The sequence below is a fragment of the Camelus dromedarius genome, chromosome 20, assembly GCF_036321535.1.
Source record: "Camelus dromedarius isolate mCamDro1 chromosome 20, mCamDro1.pat, whole genome shotgun sequence".
NCBI lineage: Eukaryota > Metazoa > Chordata > Mammalia > Artiodactyla > Camelidae > Camelus > Camelus dromedarius.
The window spans coordinates 2,800,395-2,823,995 of NC_087455.1; the positions used below are offsets into that span (position 1 = coordinate 2,800,395).

Genomic DNA, 23,601 nt, shown 5'->3' on the forward strand with positions numbered 1-23,601 from the left:
AAACTTGTTGGTGGACTTGTGCTGACTTGCCTGCTGTCTCGTCACGGCCCTGGCCCAGGGACGAGGACAGCAGCCTTGCCAGCAGCAGCCCGGCGTCCTCCACGCTCCTGGTCGCTCAGGTCTGCAGTGTGCCCGTCCCTGCCTGCCCCCCTCTGTGTGCTGAGCACCTACTCTGGTTTTGGGTCCTATCCTGGATACTGCTGAGAAAGGGCACCAAACAGACAGTTCCTGCTGTCGGGGAGCTTACAATCTGGTGGGGGAGGCAGGCAAACAGCCAGCGGTTAGACTGCAGTGGGAGCGGGGAGCGGCCATGGTCCCGCACAGCAGTCCTGCAGGCCGGCCCAGGCCCTGCTGCGGTCACACTGCCCACTTGGACAGTCTCAAAGGTTGCCAGCTATTTATAGAACATATTCTGACTCCTGGAGCAGCAACAGGACCCAGGACCTTGCCCCGCCGGTGCCACCCGCCGCGCTTCTGGCCGTGTGGCTCTGTGGTTGCCATGCGGTCCCCTCCCCCCCTTTCCAATGGTTGGAAATTCCTTCTTTCCAGGATCTGCTCAAATCAGGTTTCTTATGAAACCTTGCAGAATAGTGTGGTCTTCTCCCCACAGCCCGCAGGCAGTTGGCTTGTTACCCAGCATTTGTTTCCTTCCCTTCGTGTTGTCTGTGACTTCGCAGCCTGTCTCCCCCACCATATGACCAGCCTGCCCCTCAGGGGCTGGTGATCCTGCCCTGGCACCTCCCCTGATGTGCACTGAGCAAGCACAGGGTTAATAGAATAGGGGGCTGGTGGGCATTAGGTCCCTGGGATGTGGTGTTGGTTGGACCCGCAGGTCCCGCCCGTGGAGAGAGCTCACGGTGCAGTGGGAGGTGCTGAGTGTGTGGGAGAAGCACTGGACACTGTGGATGGATGGACAGATGGGTGGTTGGATAGACAGGTGGACTGACAGACCTGACACTGGTCGGGGGCTTTGCGATCAGCTCCTTTGCTCAGCTGTGCTGATCCTGTGTGCGGGACCCTCCTTGAGAGCACCGTGAAGGTGCCCATTCAGGTGTTCATAGGTTCAGAACATTCTGTGAGCCACCGTGTGACCCTGGTGTCGCTCTTTGGAGCGACTGGAAAGTAGTAAACCTGGTAGAGAAGCCCCTCCCTTACTGCTTCCATCCAGCCCCTGTAGCATTTAGGACTCCGGTGAGTTTTAGGGATGGTAGATCACTGGCCCCAGAGCACAGGAGCTTTGCTGGATGAGAGTGCAGTGCTCGGTGGCTTGCTTGGTGCCCGTGCCTGCCTGGGTGGCCAAGCAGCTCTGCTCGGGTGAGGTTTACAATGACATGCTGTGTGCCGCCAGCCATGACCTCTTCGGCTTGCGCCACACCTGCTCAGGTCCCCTGCGAGCTTGGCCATCCGCCCAGCCTGCGGGCAGCTTTCCTGGCCTGAGCAGCTCCCAGAAGGGGGATAGAGTGACTGGCTGTTGGGGTCTCTGCTGATGACTGTGTACAAGAGAATGAAGGTTGATGTGGCCAGCGTCCTGAAGAGCTGGTGGTGTAACACTGGACAGCGATGGAGGCCTTCCCAGAAGGTGCAGCGAGTGAGAATGGAGGTGGTGATTGACAGAGGGGAAGAAGACTGTAAGAACCCATGTTCTGATTGTTATCTCTGTCTTGTTTAACACTGGTATTCCAAAAACAACAGCTTTATTTTCTTAAGCTGTAGCTCTCTGAGCCCCAGATTAGCACCGTGATGTTACCTGTTGTTGAAGATCTGAAGGTGCTGTTAGTGCCCGTGGTTCATCCAGTGGGCGTTTCCCCACTGACAGTCGCAGAGGAAGGCACCAGCTCCTCTCCAAGGGGCTCGGAGCTCAGTGCTGAGGAAACACCGAGTGAGTATGATGTACATGTGTGCATAAAATACGTATGACATAAAAGTTACCGTTTTAAAGTATATTATTCAGGGGCTTTAAGTACGTTCATAATGTCTGCAGCCACTGCCTCTTACCTGGTTCCAGGCGTAGCTCATCCCCCAACAGAAACCCCGGACCCTTCGCTGTCACTCCCTGTCCCCGTCCTCCCAGCTGCTGGCAGCCACTGCTCTGCCTTCTGTCCTGTGTATTTGCCTGTTCTGGGTATTTCATACCAATGGAATTATACAAGATGTGGATTTTTTTAAATTGAAGTACAGTTTATTTACAGCACTGTGTTAGTTTCTGGTGTGCAGCACAGCGATTCAGCTGTGCACATATATGTTCCTTTTCATCACAGGCTGTTACAAGATACTGAATACAGTCCCCTGTGCTTCACAGCAGGCCCTTGCTGTTTATCTGTTTTATATACAGTAGTTAGTATCTGCTAATCCCAAACTCCCAATTTATCCCCCCCTTTTGGTAACCGTAAGTTTGTTTTCTGTGTCTGTGAGTCTGTTTTGTAAATAAGTTCATTTGTATCATTTTTTAGATCCCATGTCTAAGTGATATCATGTGACATTTGTCTCTGTCTGGCTTCCTTCACTTTCTGTGATGATCCCCAGGTCCATCCACGCTGCTCCACATGGCGTAATTTCATTCTTTATTGTGGCAGAGCACACGATGTGGACTCTTGTAGCTCACTTCTTCACCTAACAGTGTTCCCAAGGTCCTTCCACGTCACATGGGGCAGTACTTCATTCCTTTTTATGGCTGAAGAATATTTCACTGCAGGGATAGACCACATTTTATCTATTCATCTGTTAATGGAAATTTGGGGTCGTTTCCAAATATTACATTTTTAAATTATAAAATTCTTAATTTGCTGTGCCTTCAAGCCTTGCCAGAATTATAAATGTGTGTGACTCTTTTATCAGGGTCATAAGGATGGTTTTGCTGGCCTTTCAGTGTTCTGAGCACATCGGCTTCTGGAGAGTGTTACTGCCGCTCCTGTCTGCTTTGTGGGTGGAGGGCAGTGCGCGGGCACTGCCGGTGTCTGTGAGTCTCACTGAGCCCCTCCTTCGGGATTAGAGTCTGCCTGCTTCCTTCGGGCAAATTAAAATGCCGTTGATGTTCTGAAGAACAGTGTCCTTCAGTGTTATTTCTGTGTATGTGATTATGGGAAAATCTTATCTTGTTTTTAGTAAACTATTTGTGAGCTGTAAGGTTTTTTTAAGGCAAACTCTGAGCATGACCGAGTTATAAGCATGGAACAACGACATATTCTGCATAATTTGTTTACAATATTGGTCATATTTAGTATATTTCAAGACTTGAAGTTTTGGAATATTGAACAGAGTGGGGAAAGAGTTATTTTTGGCACTTCTCTTCATTTTGCAGGAGTTAATTGACATGACCCTTTACTGCGGACCTCAGCAAGCCTGCGGGGCTTCCCTGTGCCAGAGCTGTTAACTTTCCCGTTCTCTCTTAGCCCCTGGGCCAGCTTGTTGCTTCCCCTCCTTTCTCAAAAAGTTCCTTCCATTTTCCTTCATCAGCTGGGTTTATGATTATTCATTTTCCTGTGCAAGCCCGCGGGCAGGAGGAAGCTGTGTAGGGAGTGGGTCTGGACCTGCATGAGGCTGGTATGGTGGCTCCCAGGGCGGCCGCAGAGCCTGCCGCCCCACCCCTCACTCCTGGCAGCTCCAGACCCTCCCCTGGAAGAAGCCTGTGTGCTCATCCACAGCATCGCCTGCGGTTTCAGGCAACCAGCCGTCCTGGTGAGAGCTGGTGGCAGGTCCCCCGTGTGTCCCTGCTGGGGAGAGTGTGTCTCCCCCAGCCTGGACTCTGCCTCTGTACTCTGCAGCTGTCGTGGACCCTCTCACACTTGCTCTGTGTGGGAATCTCATCCACTTTGAGAATCTCCCCACTAGCTGTTGTGTTTTTTACCCTTTAAAGGTACTTTTAAGTTCCTAACGTGCATAGAAGGAAAGTCTCGTGGTCTCTCTGTGCTCATCACTCAGCCTCAGGAAGCACCGTCATGCAGGCAGTCTTGGAAGAAATCCACGTGTCTCGTCACTTACCCACGCGTACTTCAGTGTGTGTCTCTGAACGGACTCCCTGTGGCCCTGGGGGGTGGCTGCTCCTTCACGTCACCCAGTGACCAGTTAGTGCTCGGGTCTCCCCAGTGCGTGTTTGCTGTTCGTGTGCCTGGGTCAGCACTCGCGCACACAATTAGCTGTTGCTTCCAGCATGCCTGAACACTTTTGCCTGTGTGATTTTCAGCTTCTTGAGAGTTAACTGCCAGCTAACTGCCCAGCAGAGGCCACACCTGCTTCTGACTTTCCCTGCGGTGCCAAGCCCACGCTGGCCACTCGTGTTGTAGGGGTGGCTGCTTTCTGGGGTGTCTTCTGCGTAGTACGTGGGAACTCTGTCTTCAGACAGCATCTACTCATGGCCTGAGCCTCCAGGCCTGCTGGGTGTTCACCTGGGCCACTGCAGGCTGGCTGGACAGCTTTGCCACCACGGCTGGGTCCTCTCACAGGCCTGGACGGCTGGCGCCTCCTGCTCCATCTCGCCTCCCAGGCAGGGCCCTAGAAGAGTGAGCAGCAGAAACGCACACCTCTTTTGAGCCGTGCGTTACTGTGGAAGTTCGCGCCTGTTCCGTCAGCCCAGGCAGGTGGTGCATGCTGGGTGGGAGGGGCCCCAGATGCAGGGCCCCCAGCCCGGCTGCCACAGACGCCTCCTGGAGACAGTGTCCGAACTTCCCCGAGGGAGGTGCTGACACCAGCTATGCTGGGAGGGAGTCCCTCTGGGTGAAGGGCACAGGATAGGTGAAAGGATTGGGACAGAAAGTGGTCGCCGGGGGCTGAGGGTGGGAGGGTTGGGAGTGACTGCTGTGGCGTGAGGTTTCTTTTTGGGGTGAAAATGATCTGGAAATAGACAGTGATGATGGCTGTAACAACATTGTGAATGTACTAAAAGTCACTAAACTGTACGATTTAAAATGGTTAGGATGGTAATTTTTATGTTATGTGAATTTTAATATGGAAAAAAAAAAAACCGCCCTGATCATATCGTGTGTGTTCATGAACCCAGATTTCCAAACTTGGCATTGAGCTTGAGGGCGCCGGCATACTTCGCTTTGAGGTGTGACCAACCACAAATGACATTTGGGGTTCCACCTGCTGCTCAGGGGGCCCACCAGGACTCAGGAGACCCAGCCTGCAGTCCTCGCCCAGCTGCAGAGGCCCTGGGGGGTGCATGGAAGTCCAGCTGGTGGCTGGGACCGCACGTGGAGGGACATGCCACGGTTGTGTCCTTTCAGCGTGGTGGTCACACTCTGCATCTGGCCCTGCCCACAGGCCAGGATTTGTGCAAGTCTCTTTACATGTTTTCAGTCTTCTGAGGAACGCAGAACATTTCTATTTACCTTAAACGGTGAGCTTGTTTCTCTTACGGAAGAATTGATTAAAGAGGCCCAGCAGTCCTGGGGGTTTTATCTGCTTGATTTTCAACAAATTTACTCCTAATTAATTATCCTGAGTTGAAAAAAAATTGTACCTCCACAGGATGCCACTATTTAGAAGTGATGTTTAAAATACCTAGTTGTACAAATCGGGAATTTTCCGATTTCTGTCATTTGGTAAATTTGCTTTTAAGTATCCCCTTGGGAGTTGTATTCATTCCAACTGGGGATTACTGTCGAATCAGCTCTTGGTTGAATGGGATTGAGCCGCAGGCATTGGCTGCAGGAGCCTGGCTGAAGTGAGCGGGGCGGTTTTACTTCTTAAGGCTGAAGCCCGCTTTGCTTAGTCGTCTCAGGAGGTTTTCTTGGTGTGACGAGCGCTCTGGGGGTGGCAGCGTGATGTCCGCTGTTCAGCGTGTGCCTTGTTTTATTAGTCTTAAAATAACATTTCTTTTCAAAATACCGTGATTATAGTTTAAAATAAACATGGGAGTATTCTTACAACAAAATCTAAATTGAAACGCTTGATTTCTAAACGCATCATTGAGAGGAAACAGTTTTTCCCTTTACAATGTGCAGTGTTGCAGACACGACCCTGTAGATATCCAGGCTGGGAATATTTTGATGTATAACAAGAAACCGTGTTTATCACAAAAAAAGGCATAAGGAGAGGCTAAAGTTTTTCCTTTATAATGTTTCTTTTTAAGCTTTGTTTTATCCTAGTAGAAAAAAGACTGTGTTCTTTGTACAAAACATGGTGACCACAGAGGGGTATGTGAGCGTGCATGAAGCTCTTTAACAAACAGACCCAGAACATAAAGGCTCTTGCAGGAATCCAAACCCAGTAGAAGTTTATTTTTCCTTTGTGTAAATTTCTAGGGGTGTGAGGGCTTAATGCTCTGTTCCCAGAAGCCATCCCAAGAGTGGGGCTGAGTGCGCCTCCACCCTGGAGGAGAGGCCTGGGGGCGTTCCAAGGGCCCGGTCGCAGCTCCCTCCTGCCCCTCCGCCCTTCTGGCCCACGGGGCGACCTGCTGCCTGTGCAGGCAGTGTGGCTGGGCAGCCTGTGCCCATTTGCTGTAGAAGGACAGGTAACCAGACCCTGCCAGGTCGGGGAGACGAAGGAAGTGACTCTACCAGAGAGCTTTCATCACAGCCCGTCGCGTCCGTCAGCCCGCTGGGATGAGTAGGGGTGACAGCAGCACTTTGGCCTGAGCAGTGGCCTCGTGATTAAGAGGGACACTGGAGAAGGAGGGGGGAGCAAGTGTGAGCACGAGTGTGTCTGGGGAGCCGGTCTAGGGGAGGGCAGGGCTTGGTTTGGGACACCTCAGGGTCCAGGGTGTCTGTTGGACGTCCAGCAGGGGGACCGCACGGAATGACTGACCACTGCCTGCGCGTCCAGGCTCACCTGCAGTTCCCCGGACGGCAGCTCACACAGCCCTGGGCTGAGTGGCGCGGTGTGCGTCAGCAGGTAGGGAACCTGCTGATGGTGTCACCCCCTAGCTGGCAGGAATGGACGTTTGTTCTTCTCAGGGCGGAAGAAAGACCAAGCCTTCCCTCACTTGCTCTGGGGCAGAGCTAAGACTGCAGGTTTCTTTCTTTTTTTAAGTAGCAGTTTCTTCTTATTTATATGGGGGGGTAGTTGGGCTTTTTTGTTTATTTAATGGAGGTGCTGGGGATTGAACCCGGGACCTCATGCATGCTAAGCACGCACTCTACCACTGAGCTGTACTCTCCCCCGTTTTTCATTCTTGATGTCATTTTTTCCTTCCCGATTCCTTTTCTGTTAAAATTCGTCAGGCCTCACAAGGCAACACTGATGGATCAGGTTTCAGCGGATTTGCATTAGCTGGAGATACCTGAACGCTGATTTATGCTGACTTATTCTTATTTACCCAGGGATGGCAACCCTTGGATGCCTGTTGTGGCCAAGCTTCGCCTCCAGAAACGCTGTCGGGGAAGCAGGCGCCCAGCCGCACTGCTCGGCTGCCCCAGCACCCCAGCGCGTCCCTGTGGAATCTCACGGGGCCCTGCCCTGAGGGAGAGGTGTGGTCCCAGCAGGACCTTTTCTTTAAGAATGGAGGAAACCGCAGTGGCCCCCTGCAGTTTGGTGCACTGCCCCAGCCTGGTCATGTGGCTTCTGGTGCAGACCGCCCCCCACCGCATCAGTGCAGATACCACACACCACCTGCCCCAAATGTGTAGCCACGCTGGAAGCCGCCGTGTCCTCTCAGCAGCAGAATCCCTGCGTGTGTGTACGTAAATGAGGTGGTTTCGAAACGTCTCTGAAAGTGAGTCAACCATGTGCTGTGTGTGGAGGGAGAAGGGGGATCCCCGCCTGAGTCAGACGGCTGATGGAGGAGTGGGTCCCGCCGGGGTGGTGCCCTGGCGCGTGTTTACAAATGAGCAGAAACAGGTCTTCTGAGTTGCTTTTTTCTTTTATGCAGTGCCAGTATGATTCCCTTTATCTGGGATGTAAAACCCAAGTTAGGACTTTAATCTTGTATTTCAAGTAACATGTCTGCCAGCAACAATGCAGAAGAGTGTGACAAGCTTTGGGGCGGAGGCACCTAGGTTTGTGTCCTGGCTGCTGGGTGCCCTCTGGCACGTCCCCAAGCACTGGGAGGCACCTGGGGTCCTCCCAGGCCTCACGGCTGCAAAGTGAGGCGGTGGCTGCCCGTCCCTCGGACCCCCAAGTGCCATCTCCAAGCTGGGTGCCCACAGGTTGCCTGCCGCTCCGTGTCTGCAGCTGTGGGCGTGGGTGGGGGGCTTAACCTGCAAGTCTCACTTTGTTCATCTGGAACATGCAGGTGAGAATCTTAACTCCTGAGGCCCACCTAAATCCTGAATTGGGCACGTTTTTAAATCAGTGTGAACATCTATTAAATGGGAGTAATGACTGTGCCTGCATCTTGCAGGTTTTTAAAAAATAGCTTTATTATTGTTTTTCTAATAATGGATGTGATATGCCCACTTAAAAGATACAGAGGCATAGAGGGGGCCAGAGAGACCTATCACAGTGTGATCATTTGGGAATAATCACTGTTAATATTTTGTTTTCTAATCCTTCCATAGACTTTCCCATTCATCCACCAAATGTGTGTGTGTGTGTGTGAAGAAAGGACAGATACAATTGCATCAGACACTGTTCTGAAACTTCCTCCCACCCGGACGTCTTTCCACGTAGTAACTGTGGATGTGTGGTGTCAGTACGTCATTGTAATGGTTCGTTTAGCCAGCTTTCTGCCGATGGACATTTACGTCGCTGGCAGTCTTCTGTTACGACACACCAGGATAAACGCTCTTAGGTACAGCAAGTGTCTGAGTGTGTTAGGGTGAGCACCTGGATGTTGAGTTACCAGATCAAAAGACACACGACTTAAAACATTTCTGAAATATACTTTAAAAACCACCCAGCTCAGTGGTAGAGCACGTGCTTAGCATGCTCGTGGTCTTGGGTTCAATCCCCAGTACCTCTATTAAAAAAATATATATCCCCCCACCTAAAAAGAAACCACCTGGCTTGGACAAGAGTGGCTGTTTTTTCCAGCTCTTACAGACGTCAGGCAGACAACCATAGCTTGTGTGTGTGTGTGCTTCGTTGGCTGAAGGCTGCGTGTGTCTTCCCCGTGTATCGGCTGCTGGTCTCCTGTGCGTACTGTCTACTCACAGGTGTTGCTCGCTTTCCAGGTGGAGTTTTTAACAAAACCTTATTAATTTAAACTCTGTATCAGGTTAATGTTTTCAGGTTTGTGAGTTTGTTATGTCCCAAAATTTTTGAGTTTATTGAGCAATTAGGGAAGTTTAAAAATCTCCTGTAGTCAGAATTGCCTCCTGTGACCTCTGCTTTTTGCTCCCACCCCAAGGGTTATCAAAGGTTATTCAGTTTTAATGTATTTCTTTGGATGTTTCTGTTTAGTTTTAAAATATCTGTTTACAGTTGGAACCCATTTGGATTTTTTTTTTAAATTTTTGTTGTTGGGGGAGGTAATTAGGTTTATTTATTTATTCTCAGAGAAGGGACTGGGGATTGAACTCAGGACATCATGCATGCGAAGCATGTGCTCTACCTTTGAGCTATACCCTCCTCCTGGAATTTATTTTTCATAAAATGTGAGGAAGCTTATCCTAATTTTTTCCCTCAAATATTCAGAAAATTGTTCCCACTGTTCTTTTCCTCCTGTCCTACTAGTGGAAAGGCCACCTTTGCCCACCCTGACCTATCTCACGACCTCTCCCGGGGTGATTTTCTGCCTGCCCCCCTGAAGGTGAGCACTCTGGGAACAGGAAAGAGTGTCCAGTGGGCGTCATTGGGGTGACAGTGTGAGGGGATCACCCCGCCCGGAGCTGGGCACACAGGTGACTCTGCACTGCTGGTTTGCATGTCTCTTCTGCTGGATTTAAATGTACCTGCTGTCTTGGACTCGGGGCAGCTCGTCTCAGTAGCAGAGCTCACATCTCTGATGGCAGCAAGACCTGTGTCTGAGTCTCAGCGTTGCCTGTGGCCCCCTTCTGGAACCTGGGGGTCACACGTGCCTTCCCCGGGGTGAGGACTGTATGAGGTGGTGCAGGTGAAGAGTTTACACTGTGACCTGTTGCAGAGAAATGGCACGTTTCCTGTGGCTGCTAAGAGACGTCCTAGGCATCGAGAATGAATTAGTGACTGTAAAAGAGCTCCGAGTTGAGTTTTCCGAACTTCCCTGGCTGCTTTGGAGGCATGGGGGAGCAGGACCGTGGTAAGTTAGGTTCTTGTATGTTTGGGATGATAAAAAGGATTTAGAGGCTTTCCTGATGTACAAGAGACGTCAGATGGGCTTCTCTGTGAGGGAGGCTGGCAGAGTCTGTGGATGGCGCTGGCAGAGGCTCAGTGGAACCACTTGGTGGTCGGCCTGCAGGTGCCTGGGGCAGCCGCCCCCCGTGCACCCTGGTTCCTCATCTGTGGCATGGGTGGATATGAGAATGACAAGGAGGTTCCAGAGATCTCGTGCTGGAATATTGTAGATGCTTGATAAACGCGGCTTGTGTAGCTGAAAGGGTGCAGGCAGTCTTCACACGAATGCCTGACTCCTGTTTTGCCCTAAAACACTTGGCATTGAGTTGTAGATCAGTAAAAGCGTTTCTGATGAGAGTTAGTTTAGTGAGATGCTAAGATACCTTTTCTCACCTGTTCATTCCTTTGTTCATTCATTCATTCCGCAGTTGGACAAAAGCAGTCACAGTCCCTGTCCTCGTGGTGCTTGCCCTGGTGGGAGAGGCAGTGACTAGTCAGAATCACAAAGTAGACGCAGAGTCAAAGCTGGTAAGCGCCACAGGGAAGTGTTTGGGAGAAGTGCCACATGTGAGATAGTTCTTATGTCTTCACGGAGCTTTTTTAAAACTCGTACAAATGTTCTGGCTAAATGGCTAAGTTTTCTGACAGACGCTTGGAAGACCCATTGGCTGCATTAACGTCGTGTCAGCCACTTAGGGGGACGTTTCTTTGGGAGGTGATTTACATTTTACAGGTATTTTTTAAATTCTTCCTTGTATTATATTATTTCTAATACTGTTGAGTAAAGGCAGGTGGTGAATCAGAGGAGACATTTTTAACAAGAGGGAAAGTTTATTAAAACAATTTTTATGAGAAAAAGGTTTTCTTTTTATAGATCACAGGGTGGCTTTAGGGACCATTCCTCAAAGAAGATGGTTTTTTAAATAATGGTTGGAGTTTCAGCCTGAACCACAAAAGCCCCCTTGAAAGCCCATTGTAGACAGAGTTCTTAGAGTTTGCAACAAAAATAGAGAAAAATGTTAGTCACTGGCAGAGGGTGGCTGGATGTTTGTTTCGTAATTAACCCTGTGCTGTCCGTGCAGCCATGTGCTCTCCTGGCGCCCGCGGTGCTGCTCACTAGGATGAGGCTGAAATAGTCTCCGTCTTGCTCAGCCGACTGCAGTAGTTGAGTGAGGCGTTTTAGCAGCAGTCTTGGGAGCTGACTTGGTTTGCCTCGCGGCCCACACGCCAGGACAGCCGACATCACACCCGGGGGCCTGGTGCCCTCGTCCCCTGGCCCCCTCATCCCCTTGCCAGCCAGCCGGAGAGGCTGCTGCGTGTTCAGGCCGCCTCCCAGGGCCCGTCTTGGGGTGTTACCAAGAACTAGGCTGAGACAGATGGGAATTTCCCTGAGAGCTTTTACCAAGAGAAGAAGAAATGAAAGACTTACAGGAACCGTGGCCCCCACGAAGATGACACATTTCCAGAGAACAGCCCTGCAGCCCATGGCTGCCGCCTTCCTCATGGGGCTTGACCCCTCACCCCTCCCTGGGGAGCCTGCTTTGGGTGTCAGCCTCAGCTAGGCTCTCCCTTCCTCCTCGTCCCTGGGCGGGAGGTGTGACCAAACCTGCCAGGGACACGAGGAGGGACATAAAGGGCCTTGGGATGTCGGCACAGCCACCTGTGGGCCAGGATTGTGACGTGTGGGTGTGTCCTCCTCCCCCTCCTGCAGGACCGGGAGGGGGAGTCCTGCCCCCACCGCTCAGGCTGGGGCCTGCACACCCGGGGCGTCAGCAGGGGCTGGCGCCAGGAACCGGGGTCAGGACTCAGTGGTGGTCAGCTTCCCCGTGAAGTGTCCTGGAGCCCCTGCTCTCTGGGCCAGTGTTTGCCGTCAACGTGGACACCACAGTGGCACCTGCTCCCTCAGGAGCACAGATGCTCCTCACTGCAAAGCTGCTGCTGACAAGTTCCTCCCGGACAGCGATGAGCGCACCTGCTGCCTCCACGCCAGTCAGGGCCTGAGACACAAAGCCCGGGCTCCCTGTCCTGAGCATCTTACTTCCAGCCGGGGAGCTCACGAGCTGAGTCTGAGTTTACGGAGGGTGAGGAGCGAGAACTGGGCCAGTTAGGAGGCGTCTGTGACGCAGGCTGGGTTCCTTCCAGGCTCCACTTGGCGGTGACGCTTGAGCTGGACGTGAGCGCGCGTGTTCCCGGGTCCTGGCGTCCGGCCAGGCTGCAGTCCGTTCCCCTGGGAACCCGGGCTGGGTCTGGCTTGTTTTCTCTGCTCACCCTTGGCGGCTGGCTGCCCGGGTCTGACGCTGGAGTTCTGTGGGGAGCGCGTGTTTGTTTTACTCCGTCTCCAGCCGACAGAAGCAGATGCCCGTCTGCATTCTTGGCGCTTCATTCTGAGAATGCTTCCATTCACTTCCCCAGAAAGGCTGCTGTGATCGTGTTTACTGTAGCTCAGTCAGTTTCGGTGGCCCAAGTGAAAGCTGCCTGTGTGGGCAGCAGATGGCTCTGTAAGCGGCTGGTCTCAGCGGAGAGCACCAGTCTGACGGCCTCTGGTTTGTGGTCTGCGCCCGAGGGGCTCTTGAAGCCCATGAGGGGAGCTCGGGTGCGGGAGACACAGCGGCCTGGGTGTGGTCCTGCGTGGCCACTGCCTGGCCAAGGGGCCCAGACACGTCGTGCATCCCCAGAGCCTCCGTGTCCTCCTCACAGGGACGTGCAGAAGCAGGCGGGAGCCCTCTCCACGCCCGGCTTGGCCCAGGGTGGGGCGTGGAAGGGCTGGGCCGCCCCGAGCTGTTTTGATCGCTTTCTTTTGCCTTCCTGGTTTCTGGCTGTGATGCCCCCCATCATGAAACCAGAATTCTGAAGGGAAGGTGGAGAGCGCATGGCTTTGAATACTCAGACTCGCTGTGAGATTCTGGAAGGAGCTCCCTGGTATTTGGGTGGCAAGTCTTTTGCATGATCCAGGTCCCACTAAGACGTGGGTGCAGGTGGGTTGGGCTCCCTTCCCGAAGGAGCGCCCTGTGCCCCCCAGCCTCCCAGCAGGGCTGTGACACGAGCCCGGGAGGCAGCCGTGGCCGGTGAACTCAGGCCTGGGGCCTCGGCAGTCAGCAAAGCTGCTTCACTTAAGAGTCAGGATATTGGTTTATTTAATGACTTTGTGACTTAGACTTTTCTTAAGAAACATGTAAGTCACCGGGGAGTGAACAGTCACACAGATCTCTTTGTTTTTGAAGGTCATATAACTCATAATAAGATGTAGCGGAAGGAACACTGTCTGGAGTGGGGGTGGTGACAGGCAGCGCGGTGCCGCTTCTGGGAAGTCCTGGTGCTTGCCTCTTGGTATTTTCACTCTGTTTCCTGCCCCTCCCCTAGGCCCGGCCCCCAGACCTGTCTCATTGGCATTGTGTCCCCAGCACCTGCACAGTTGGTGACTCAGAGCAGGTTGGAGGGGAAGTGTGGGTTACTCTCTCCTCTGAGTCTCTGAGGTTTCCCGAGGTGACTCCTGGCTTCGAATTCTGTGATTTATTTCGTGTAGTCTGTGGTCCGGGATGCTGTTCTTGACCTGACGTTTGCGTTTGTGCTTGTGATAACAGACCGCAGTGGGAGTCGGAGTGAAAGGGTAAGGGGCTGTGATCTCCCCGTCAGATTCCAGATCCCTGTGCCTGGCCTAGTGTGGTTCGCAATTTACTGAAGATCCAGTTCCTTGCACTTAAGTACTGAAATTGTGCTTGTCCTCTCACTTGTCCTGGGAGAGCTCGGTGCCCACACCGGTCGCAGGGTTGCCCCACCCCTTCCTGAGGCCTGCTCCTCGTGGCCCTCGGTGGACAGCGGCAGGGCCGTGAGGCTGCCCTGGGGTGATGCTGTCAGGATGTCTCATTTCTGATTCCCAGCTCAGCCGCGTGGTAGGCAGCCCGTGTGATGAGCAGGAGCCTGGGGAGCCTGTTGTCATGGCAGCTGGTAAATCGTGAGCTCACATCACATCAGCGATGGGTGATCACAGAGCAGCAATGGAGACGGGGCCCTGTTGGCCGCGGGGTGTGGTGCTGTCGGCAGGGCTGCTCCTGGTGAGGAGCGTCGTACCTGCCCACCCTCCATGCTGCCGCAGAAACCATGGAGGTTTTGTGACGTTTTCAGCAGCCAAGAGACCCTCTTCTCTGCATAGAGATGAGAGCACCCTGTCCCCGTAGAGCAGGTGGTTCTCGGAAGTGTGTGGCCACAAACTCCTTGGATAGGCTGGTGACGCTTCCAGAAGGATCCCCGTCCAGAATGTTTTCCAAGACCCAGAACAAGATACATTGGATGACAAAAAGAAAAACAAAACAAAGAACACCTGGTTGTATCGAAGTAGTTATCAAAATACCAAAACAAAAGGATGACAAAGTAACAAATGGATCCTTTACCACATTTAATAACAAGGCCTCCAGCAGATCTCAAACATGTCATAATTTTGAAGTAGCGTGAGTTTAAAGCATGCTTTGCGGCACCTATGGCGGCGGCGCGTGCTCCGTGCGTGTTCCCCCGCAGTCGGACGCAGTCAAGGCAGCTGTTACCACGCTCTCAGATCCTCACTGAGCGAACTGGGCAAGACAAGACTGATGCCCTGTTAGGTCACCCATTTCTTGTAAATTGTGTTTGATTTAAGCACATCTGCTGTCTCAGAAGGACTCGAGGCAGCTCGTCTTGGTGGCAAAGCTCACGTCTCTGATGGCAGCAAGACCCGTGTCTGAGTCCCAGCTTTGCCTGTGGTTACCTTCTGACATTACAGGCAATTTTAACGTCCTTTGATTTTTCTGCATCTTCTGTAATAAGTGTGTGCTTGATCCAGAGAAAACTACCACACAGGAATGGTTTCACCCAGCCCATGTGGACCGTCCCGGGTGGGGAAGCAAGGCGGCCTCCCTCCGTGGAGTGTAACGCCCTCCCGCCAGCGGAAGGTGGGGAGGGACAGTGTCCGGGACGGCCGCACCCATGGGCCAGATGTCCTCTTCCAGGGGGTCTTGGCCACTTGTGAGGCTGCCTTGTGTTGTGGGGGCCCTGCCAGCCCACGTGGCTGTGCCCCTGTGTCTTCTCCCACGCTCCTGCCAGGGCTGGTCCATGCAGGCCGCAGTCTCAGGATGCCTCTTGGGCTCCTTGGGTCTGTGGCCTGGGCCCCCCAGTTCCAGGTGGGAGAGAAGAGAGATGGTTGTGGTTTTTAAGTTGTGTCCGTGTGTCTCCATCCCTTACTTCTGGGGAGGGCTGGGACGTGTGAACCACTATGGCGAGGGGGCTGCCTTCCTTTTTCACACGGGAGGGGGCTGCCAAGAGACGGTGAAGGGGGCAGGTGTCACACCGCCCTGCTCTGGGCCTCCTGAGAAGTCAGTGACAGGCCGAACTGCACGGGGTGGGTTTCTGTAGGAGACCAGCTCTGACCGTCAGAGCCTTGCTCACAGTGTCATGACCGACTCGCCTCCGTGGACTCTGTTAAAAGCTCTCTGGTTTCTATGACCCGGTTACTCATACAGGAAGTCGATTACTCATTCACTGCATGTTTCCCTTTCACTGATTGAGATGTGGCTCTTTAAACGCACGTGCTGAGCGACTAGCGGAGGGTCAGCAAGCGCTCGGTGCCTGTGTTGCACCTGCCTGCCCCTGCACCAGGTTCTCAGGCCGGGGCTGTGCTGGCCATGGCCGTGGACGAATCATTTCCTGCTGTGACCGCCAGCATCCTGGAAGAAAGAAGGGTCTGCCTCCCCCCCCCCGAGGGTCCCCCATGTGGAGGCAAGGCTGACGCCTCAGAAGCAATGGGAAGTCTGCTCCCCACAAACCTGTCTCATGAGCTGCCGGGTGGGATGTGTGGCTGTGCGTGCTGCCCGTGGTCAGGGCGAGCGCAGGCTGGGTGTCTGCCAGTAGTCTTCACAAGAAGCTGGAGCCTGAATCCCTCCATGAAGAGTGGAGGAGACGTGAGAGAGCCTGGAAGGTGGGGGGAATCGCCCGTCTGGTGGGGCAGGAGTAGGGAGGTGGGGTGGCATCTTTGAGGGGTCGGAATGGGGCTGGGTCCCTGCCTTGTAGGCCACCAGAGCCATGGCCAGTTGGCCTAATGCCAGCATGGTGGCATCTCATTGGGTAGGTCTCCCCAGATGCCCCCTCCTCTTGAGCCGCTCCCTGGTCTTCCATTTATTTGTGGATGTTGGTGGCACCTGCTGCTGAGGAGCCCAGGGGTAAGGAGGTTGACGAGGGAGCTTGGGCTCTGGGGAAAAAAAGGACCGTGCGACTCGACTCAGAAGCATGTTCGCCTTGCTCGGCTGCTGCACATCTCGGTCCTCCCTCCTCATTTTTTTCCTCCAGTGCCCCACTCAGTGCACACGCGGCCCCAGCCCCAGCTCTGCCCGCAGCCGGCGAGGAGCCGTGGACTGTGCGGGGAGAGGGCTTGGAGGCCTCCCCTCAGGTGATCCCAGGGTGGGCTCTCAGAGTCTTGTGTCACCACGGTGGGGGGCGTGTGTGCCCAGTCAGGCCACTGTGGTTCCCATTTTGGTGCTTGTTTACCTCGGGGCCAAGAGCTCACGCCCTGGTGAGAGGTCGCCTCCCTCTCTGGCTGTCCTGTTCCTTACCCGCTTGGGGCGGGGGTGCAGGGGGACGGTTCCCGGTGGTCTTGATCCTCGCTGCACCCTCCCCAGCGCTGTGTGTGTGTGGACCCTCCTGCTCTTTTGGGCAACTTGCACCTGGGGCTCCCCACATTAGAAAAATAGATCCAGGTGTCTCCGAGGACTTCATGTCCCTGAGCGGGAGAGCTTCCTTCCCGAGGGCGCGAAGCTCATGGGCCCCCTGCCCGTCCCTCTGCTCAGAGAGCTTTGACCTGTGGGTTTGCGTTCTGCGTGCCTTCCCACGATTGTCAGTGTTTTCGTTATTAAAAGGTAGAAGCAGGGAAGGGCTGTCTTGTGAAATCAGGCTTTTTATGAATGTGCTGCCACTGGGTCTTCCCTGTTGCTTTTGATTCTTGTGCGTGTGTTGGGGGGTGGTAATTGGGTTTATTTTTTAATTTAATGGAGGTACTGGGAATTGAACCCAAGACCTCCAGCATGCTAAGCATGTGCTCTACCCCTGAGCTATACCCTTCCCCCTTTTAAAAATTCTTCTTTCTAATTCTTATCCCCATTGCTTTTATTAATATGGGTTAGCAGTGCAAACTGGTAGACAGCTTTCCTTGTTTTCCACAGCACGTTTTGTAGAAGTGATAGGTGTTGGGGAGATAGGAGAAATGGGCTCAACCTGAGCAACAGGCCCCTGGTCTCCTCTGTGCTAGTTGGTGAGATTTCGGTGAGGCTGGGCACTGCGGTCCGGTGGTGGGCGGGGGAGCCTGGGTGTGGAGTGGGCACATCGGCTGTGTTCCTCTGTCCCAGCCTTGGATGGCTTCACCTTTCAGGGCGACCTCTTTGCCCATAGCTGTGAGGTGCAGTTGAGGAACGTGTGGAAAGCACTTTGTGTGCTGGGAACCCTGTGCATGTGGATGGTGCTCCCATTCCTGAAATTCCTGAAATTGACCCGGGGTCAGGTTTCTCTGGATTTCTGGGCTGGATGTTTCCTGGGACGCAGTGTAACCTCTTGTCATCTAACTTTGTCTCTGCATTTACAAGGGTCCTCTTGCTGGGCGGAGCCCAACTGAGAACAGGGGCCTTGTGTCAGTGGGCACTCAGTGCTGAGCACGGAGAGCGAGTGGTGTCCACCCCTTGACGTGCGTGGCTGGGTGCTCAGTGCGAGGACCCCATGGGACCTGCTGACTTGGGAGAAGTGAACACACTTATCCATTTGACAACTTGCACTCAGACGCCCTCCTGGGAAGTTATGCATGAGCTGCTTGCGAACAGCGTTTGTTTCTGTGTCCTCGGTCTCTGCCTCCCGCACGCGAGCCAGCACATCAGGGGCCCACGGGCATGCCTGCCCGAGGGGTGAGCCCTTGTGAAGGACTGAGTGTGTCACCTGTGAAGTCGCTGTGGCTTAGTGGAGAGAGACCCAGAGGCCTCCAGGTGGTCTCACTCAGTGAGATTATAACCTTTAGAGCATGGTTGTTTTCTCACAGAAAGAAGTCAAAATACAAAACAAGTAATTCAGGGGCTCTCTGAGTTCTTCTGTGTCAGACATCCAGTAGGAACAGCTTCTGTTATTTTTTGTAGAGTACTTTTGTTTCCAGGGAATGTCAACAGGGATTGACGTATACATGGATTTTTTTTTTAAAATGAGGACTTTATGGAAACAAAGATATTGAATGAAAACTAAAGGTATTCTGTTATTGGAAAAATTTTTAGTTGGTTTTGTCCTAAAGCTGCAGTTTGAATTTTAATAGTGGAATTACTGAAAATTTGAGTTGAGTTTCTTTCTACTGTCTATGAAAGGAAAAAAGAAAAAAGCACTCTTAGATTAAATTAACAGGAAGAGTCACACAGGAGGGACCCTGCTGTGACGGTCTTGGCCCCTTTGATTACATATGAGTCCTACCCTTTTGGCCTTGTCTTCTTGGCTGATAATTCACACTGCCCCATCTTTAATCTCTCACATGCAGAGAACGAGAACAGAAGTGAGTGTGCAAGTATGATAACCAGAGTTATTATAACGCATTTTAGGTGAAGAACTGACTTAATGTTGAGACACCTCCTTTGTAGAAAGGCGAGGCCGATGTGTTGCAGAGAAGAGTGTTGCGTCTTGGCTTCTGGGGCCCAGAGATCTTGTGTGGGTGGAGGAGCCCAGCCCCTGGCAGAGGGACCGTCGTGTAGGAGGTGTTGCTCGGGGCGTGGCGTCAAGGTGTGTGCCTGTGTGTTGGTGTCGGGAAGGCTGGGCTTTCCTGGCGCGATGTTGCAAGCGTCTTCCTTTGCGACGGTGGTGGTCCGTGGTGACGACGCTTTCTGAGCGACTTTTGCAGCCTTCCTTCATCTGTCTGAGCTTGAGCTGCCCCGCGTGTAAGAGGAGGGGTTGATGGGATGTTTCTGGGTCTTGTGCGCTGAGTGTTCCCTCAGACCCCAGGCAGGCGGGGACCTTGACCCTCACGCTGCTTGCGGTCCAGCTGGGGAGGCGGATAGCCCAGTGTGATTACAGCGCAGTGCGGCACATTCGTACTGGGAATGTGGCTAGAGTGGGCTGAGACTCAGGAACTCCATGGATTCTATAGGGTTCTTGGGCCGTAGCCGACATGTGTGGTCCTTGGGATGGGGGTGGGAGATCTTAGAACTGCAGAAGGTTAAGCTGAGGCCAGATCATGAAGACCACGAATGCCTAAATGTTGGGGCTGCGTGCTGGTATTTGGACAGGGTGAGATCAGACTGTAGAAGTGGGTGAGGGGTGCCTGGAAGCTGAGATCCCACCAGGATGGAATGGGGCCCCAAGTGAGGCAGACAGGGATGGACAGGAAAGGATGAATTTGAGAGAAAAGCAGGTAGGGGCATGAGTATTGTGCACCTGGCCTAAAGACTGTGTGGGAAGGGCCTTGACTGTGGAGGAGACCCAGCCTCATTGACTTGGGTGTGGGCCTGAAGAAGTGGACTGCCAGCCTGCAAGAGATGGGGCCAGGTAGAGAAAAGCCAGTGTTTCAAGGATCTGGCAGAGCGAGGAGAGGACCAGGCAGGAAACAGTTTGAACAAGGAGGGCCTGGTGCAGTGTGGACAGGTGACCGGGTGGGGTGGGGGTGGGAGTCTTGGGGGGGGGGAGAAGGAGGGGTGGCACCGCCGAGGCCTGGGATGGTACGAGGAGGCCCCCGGGGAGCCAGCCCTCTGTGTAACTGCCTTCTCTGCTGTTCCCAGTGCTCGCGCCTGCACCGCCACCACCACCCATCCAGGGATATGCCTTCAAGCCCCCGCCACGACCCGACTTCGGGACCTCGGGGAGAACAATCAAGTTACAGGCCAACTTCTTTGAAATGGACATTCCAAAAATCGACATCTATCACTATGAGCTGGATATCAAGCCAGAGAAATGCCCAAGGAGAGTTAACAGGTACTCCGTTCCATCTTTTATTCTGAAACGGTTCAGCCCTTTGATTCTCAACGGGTCCTTCTGACTTTTCTCCCCCAAGAAGCTTCCATTGCATTTATTTTGTGAAAAATGTTTTTGTGTTGAGATGCAATGAGATACACGTCGTAAGTGTATGATTCAGTGTTGACAAATGCCCATCACCCCGGAACGTCGCCCTGTGCCCTCTCCGTCAGCACTGGGATCTGCGTCGCTGGGGCTGCTCTCTGCCCTTAGAAGTGGGGACACACAGCCCACGGGACAGCCTCCCCTTCCTCCCTCTCCGCCCACTCAGCCTGGTTTTGAGGTGCACCTGTGTGATCGTGTGTGTTAATAGCTTCTTATTTCTGTTGCTCAGGAACTTGCTCTGACCTGAATGTTTTGTGATTCATTTACTCCTCCTCTTACATTAGGTGCTTGGGCGGGCGCTGCGGGCTTTGCTGTTGTGAATGAAGCTGCTGTGAACACGCTTGTTCACGGCGTTTTTGTGGACATTCGTCTTCATTTCTCTTAGATGAACACCCAGGAGTGAAATAGCTGGATCAAGGGTGGTGCAGGGTTAGCTGTGCAACACGCTGCCCGGCAGCTCCCCAGCGAGGTGTCCCCTCTCACTCTCCCTTCATGAGTCCCGCTGCTCCAGTCCTCCTCGGCGCTTGGTGTGGTCAGGCTTTTTGATTTTTGCTATTTCGACGGGTGCGTAATGGTTTCTCATTGTGGTTTTAATTTTCATTTCTTGATAGCTGCTGAGTTGCGCACCTTTCGTGTTCTTATATCCATAATCATTATATGCATATGTTATATGTGGTATTAAATGTGTTATTTCTACCAGGGTGTCTGTTGAAGTCCTGTTGCTGTTTTGCGGGCGTTGTGTCTGTCAGTGTCTGACGTGCTCTGGAGGCGGGTCTACGCTGGGAGTGTTCTCACCCGGCTGAGGCTTGCTGCTTCGCTGTCCTAGTGAGCAGACGTTTGTAACTTTGTTCGAAAGTGTTTATTGTTTATTACATTGCATGTTCTCTTTAAGAAATCTCTGCCTTCCTGAAGTTCACAGAGACGCTCCCCGAGATTTTTTTTAAGAACACTTACAGTTTTGGCTTGTTTGAGGCTCACCTGTACTTTCTTGAATGTTTGGCTGAGTTTGTCATTAGGTCACTGGGCCTTAGAGTTTAATGTCTGTAGGACCTGTAGTGAAAGCCCTTGTTTCATTTCTGATGTTTTAAGTTTATGTTTTCTCTCTTTTCTCCTTGATCAGGTTTGCTAGGAGTTTGTCAAGTTCATTGTCTTTTCACAGAAACAGCTTTTTACTTTGTTGATTTTTCTTCTTTGTTGTCTCACCATCCCCGAGTTTTCTTCTCGGATCTTTATTATTCCCTTTCCTTCTGTTTACTTTGAGTTTAGATCATCAATTTTAAACCTTTCTTTTTTCTCTAGTCCATTTCTTTAAGGCTGTGAATTTCTCTGTGAGCCTGGTTCTGGCTATGGGCCACAAGTTTTGATACATTTTAATTTTCATTCAGTTTAAAATATTTTCTCATTTTCTTTATGAATTCATTGTGGTTTTTTGGTTTGTTTTTTGTTCTTTTTTTGGTTTGTTTTTTGTTTATTTTTGTTCTTTTTTTTTGAAATGTGTTCAGTTTTTAACTCTTCGAAGTTATTTTGTGTGGTTTTTTTTTTTTGCTTGTTTTTTTGACACCCTGTTGTCATTGATTGCTAATTTAATTCCTTTATGATTAGAGAGCATACTCTGTAAGATTCCAGTCTTGAAATTTATTAAGACCTGTTTTTGGTTAAGCAAGTGATTTATCTTGTTAAACATTCCTCACATACTTGAGAAGAATGTGTATTCTGGAGCTGTTGGGTTTGGGCAAATCTGTAAATATTAGGTGGAGTTGGTTAATAGTTGGAAACTCCTGTATATCTTACTTTTTGCCCAAGTATGATGTGGGTTTGTCTGTTTCCCCGTTAATACGGTCTGGTTTTGCTTCATGTGTCTCAGAGCTGTTAGGCATGTACATATTTGTAACTGCTGTACCTTCCAGGATAAATTGACCCATTTATCACCAGGAAACATCCTTCTGTATTTGCTAATTCTCCTTGTTGAGAAGCTTTTTCTGTCTGACCATTACTACTCTTACTCTTACATCTTTGGCTGATGTACCTTTTTCCATGCTTGTTCTTTCAACCCATATTCGCGTGTGTGTTTCAAGTGCATCCATTGTAGATATCATATAATTGGAATTTACTTTTAGGGGGGTAGTTAGGTTTATCTGTTTATTCATTACTTTTGGTGGAGGTACTGGGAATCAAACCCATGACCTCATGCATGTTAGGCACACACTCTACCACTGAGCTATACCCTCCCCCCAATTGGGATTTACTTCATACAGTCTGAAAATTTCTGGCTTTTAATCAGAACGTTAGGCTCATTTAAATTTAATGTAATTGTCTGTGGTTGGATTTAAGTCTATCATCTTGCTTTTTTTTTTATTTTTAGATCTGTTTTTTTTAGTTCTTGTTTCTCTTTTCCCTTTTCTTTTTGGGCTCATCAAATGTTCTTTTGTTCTTTTTTTAGTTTTTTTTTTTTTAAACTGGATATAATTAGGTTTATTTAATTTCTTTTTTTTTAATGGAGGTACTGGGGATTGAACCCAGGACCTTGTGCATGCTAAGCATGTGCTCTACCACTTGAGCTGTGCCCTCCCCCAGCACATGCTCTTTAATTTTCCATTTTACCCCCTCTATTAGTTTTTAACTTTAACCTTTTTGCTTCTTAAGTGATTGCTCTGTAGATGTCAGCCTGCATCTTTAACTTACCCCGGTCTACTTAGTGTTAATATTGTAACTTCATGTAAAATACAAGATTGCTGTATTAGTATAGTTCCCTTTGCTACTGTTGTCTTGTATTTTATGTCTACATATGTTACAGACCCCATTGTCACAGAGATCAGGAAAAAAAGATGGTCTGTGTGCCCACACAGGAGCTGTGTTCGGAGAGTTCCCCCTGTTTCTTCCTGGTGATGCGTGGTTTCACCTAGCATCTCTCCTCCTCAGCCTGAAGAACGTCCTTCAGCCTTTCTCACTGTGCGAGTCTGCCAGTGATGAATTCTCCCAGCATCTTTTAAAATCTGTAGAAATTGAAAGATTTTTGCTGGATATAGAATTTTAAATTGACAGTTTTTCTCCCTGACTCCTTAAAGATGTTATTATATTGCCTTTTAATCCTCATTGTTTCTATGAAATCTACTTTTCTTACTGTAATTCCCCAGTATGTATGTATTTGTCTTTTTTTCTCTGAATAGTTTCTATTCAATTTTGCTTTTCAGCAGTTTGACTATGTTGTACCCAGGTGGAATTTTCTTATTTTTCTTCTTGGGGTCCTTTCAGTTTCTGGATGTGTACGTTGATATCTTTCATGATATTTGGGTGAAATTATTTTTTCAAATAGTTTTCCTGTCCCATTTTCTTCTCTACTTCCAGGATTGCAATTATTTGTATGTTAGATCATTTGATATT

At 51.2% G+C, this 23,601-nt stretch overlaps 1 protein-coding gene across 2 annotated transcripts in view; it reads left to right on the forward strand.

Annotated features, from left to right (window-relative positions):
• The window catches only part of AGO2 (argonaute RISC catalytic component 2), a 93,092-nt gene that overhangs the window by 17,272 nt on the left and 52,219 nt on the right, over window positions 1-23,601 (forward strand). For both annotated transcript variants that reach the window (XM_031439684.2, XM_064476809.1), the window contains exon 2: window positions 19,884-20,076. In XM_031439684.2, coding sequence (XP_031295544.2) covers window positions 19,884-20,076 — 193 coding nt within the window. The remainder of the gene's footprint in view (window positions 1-19,883; window positions 20,077-23,601) is intronic.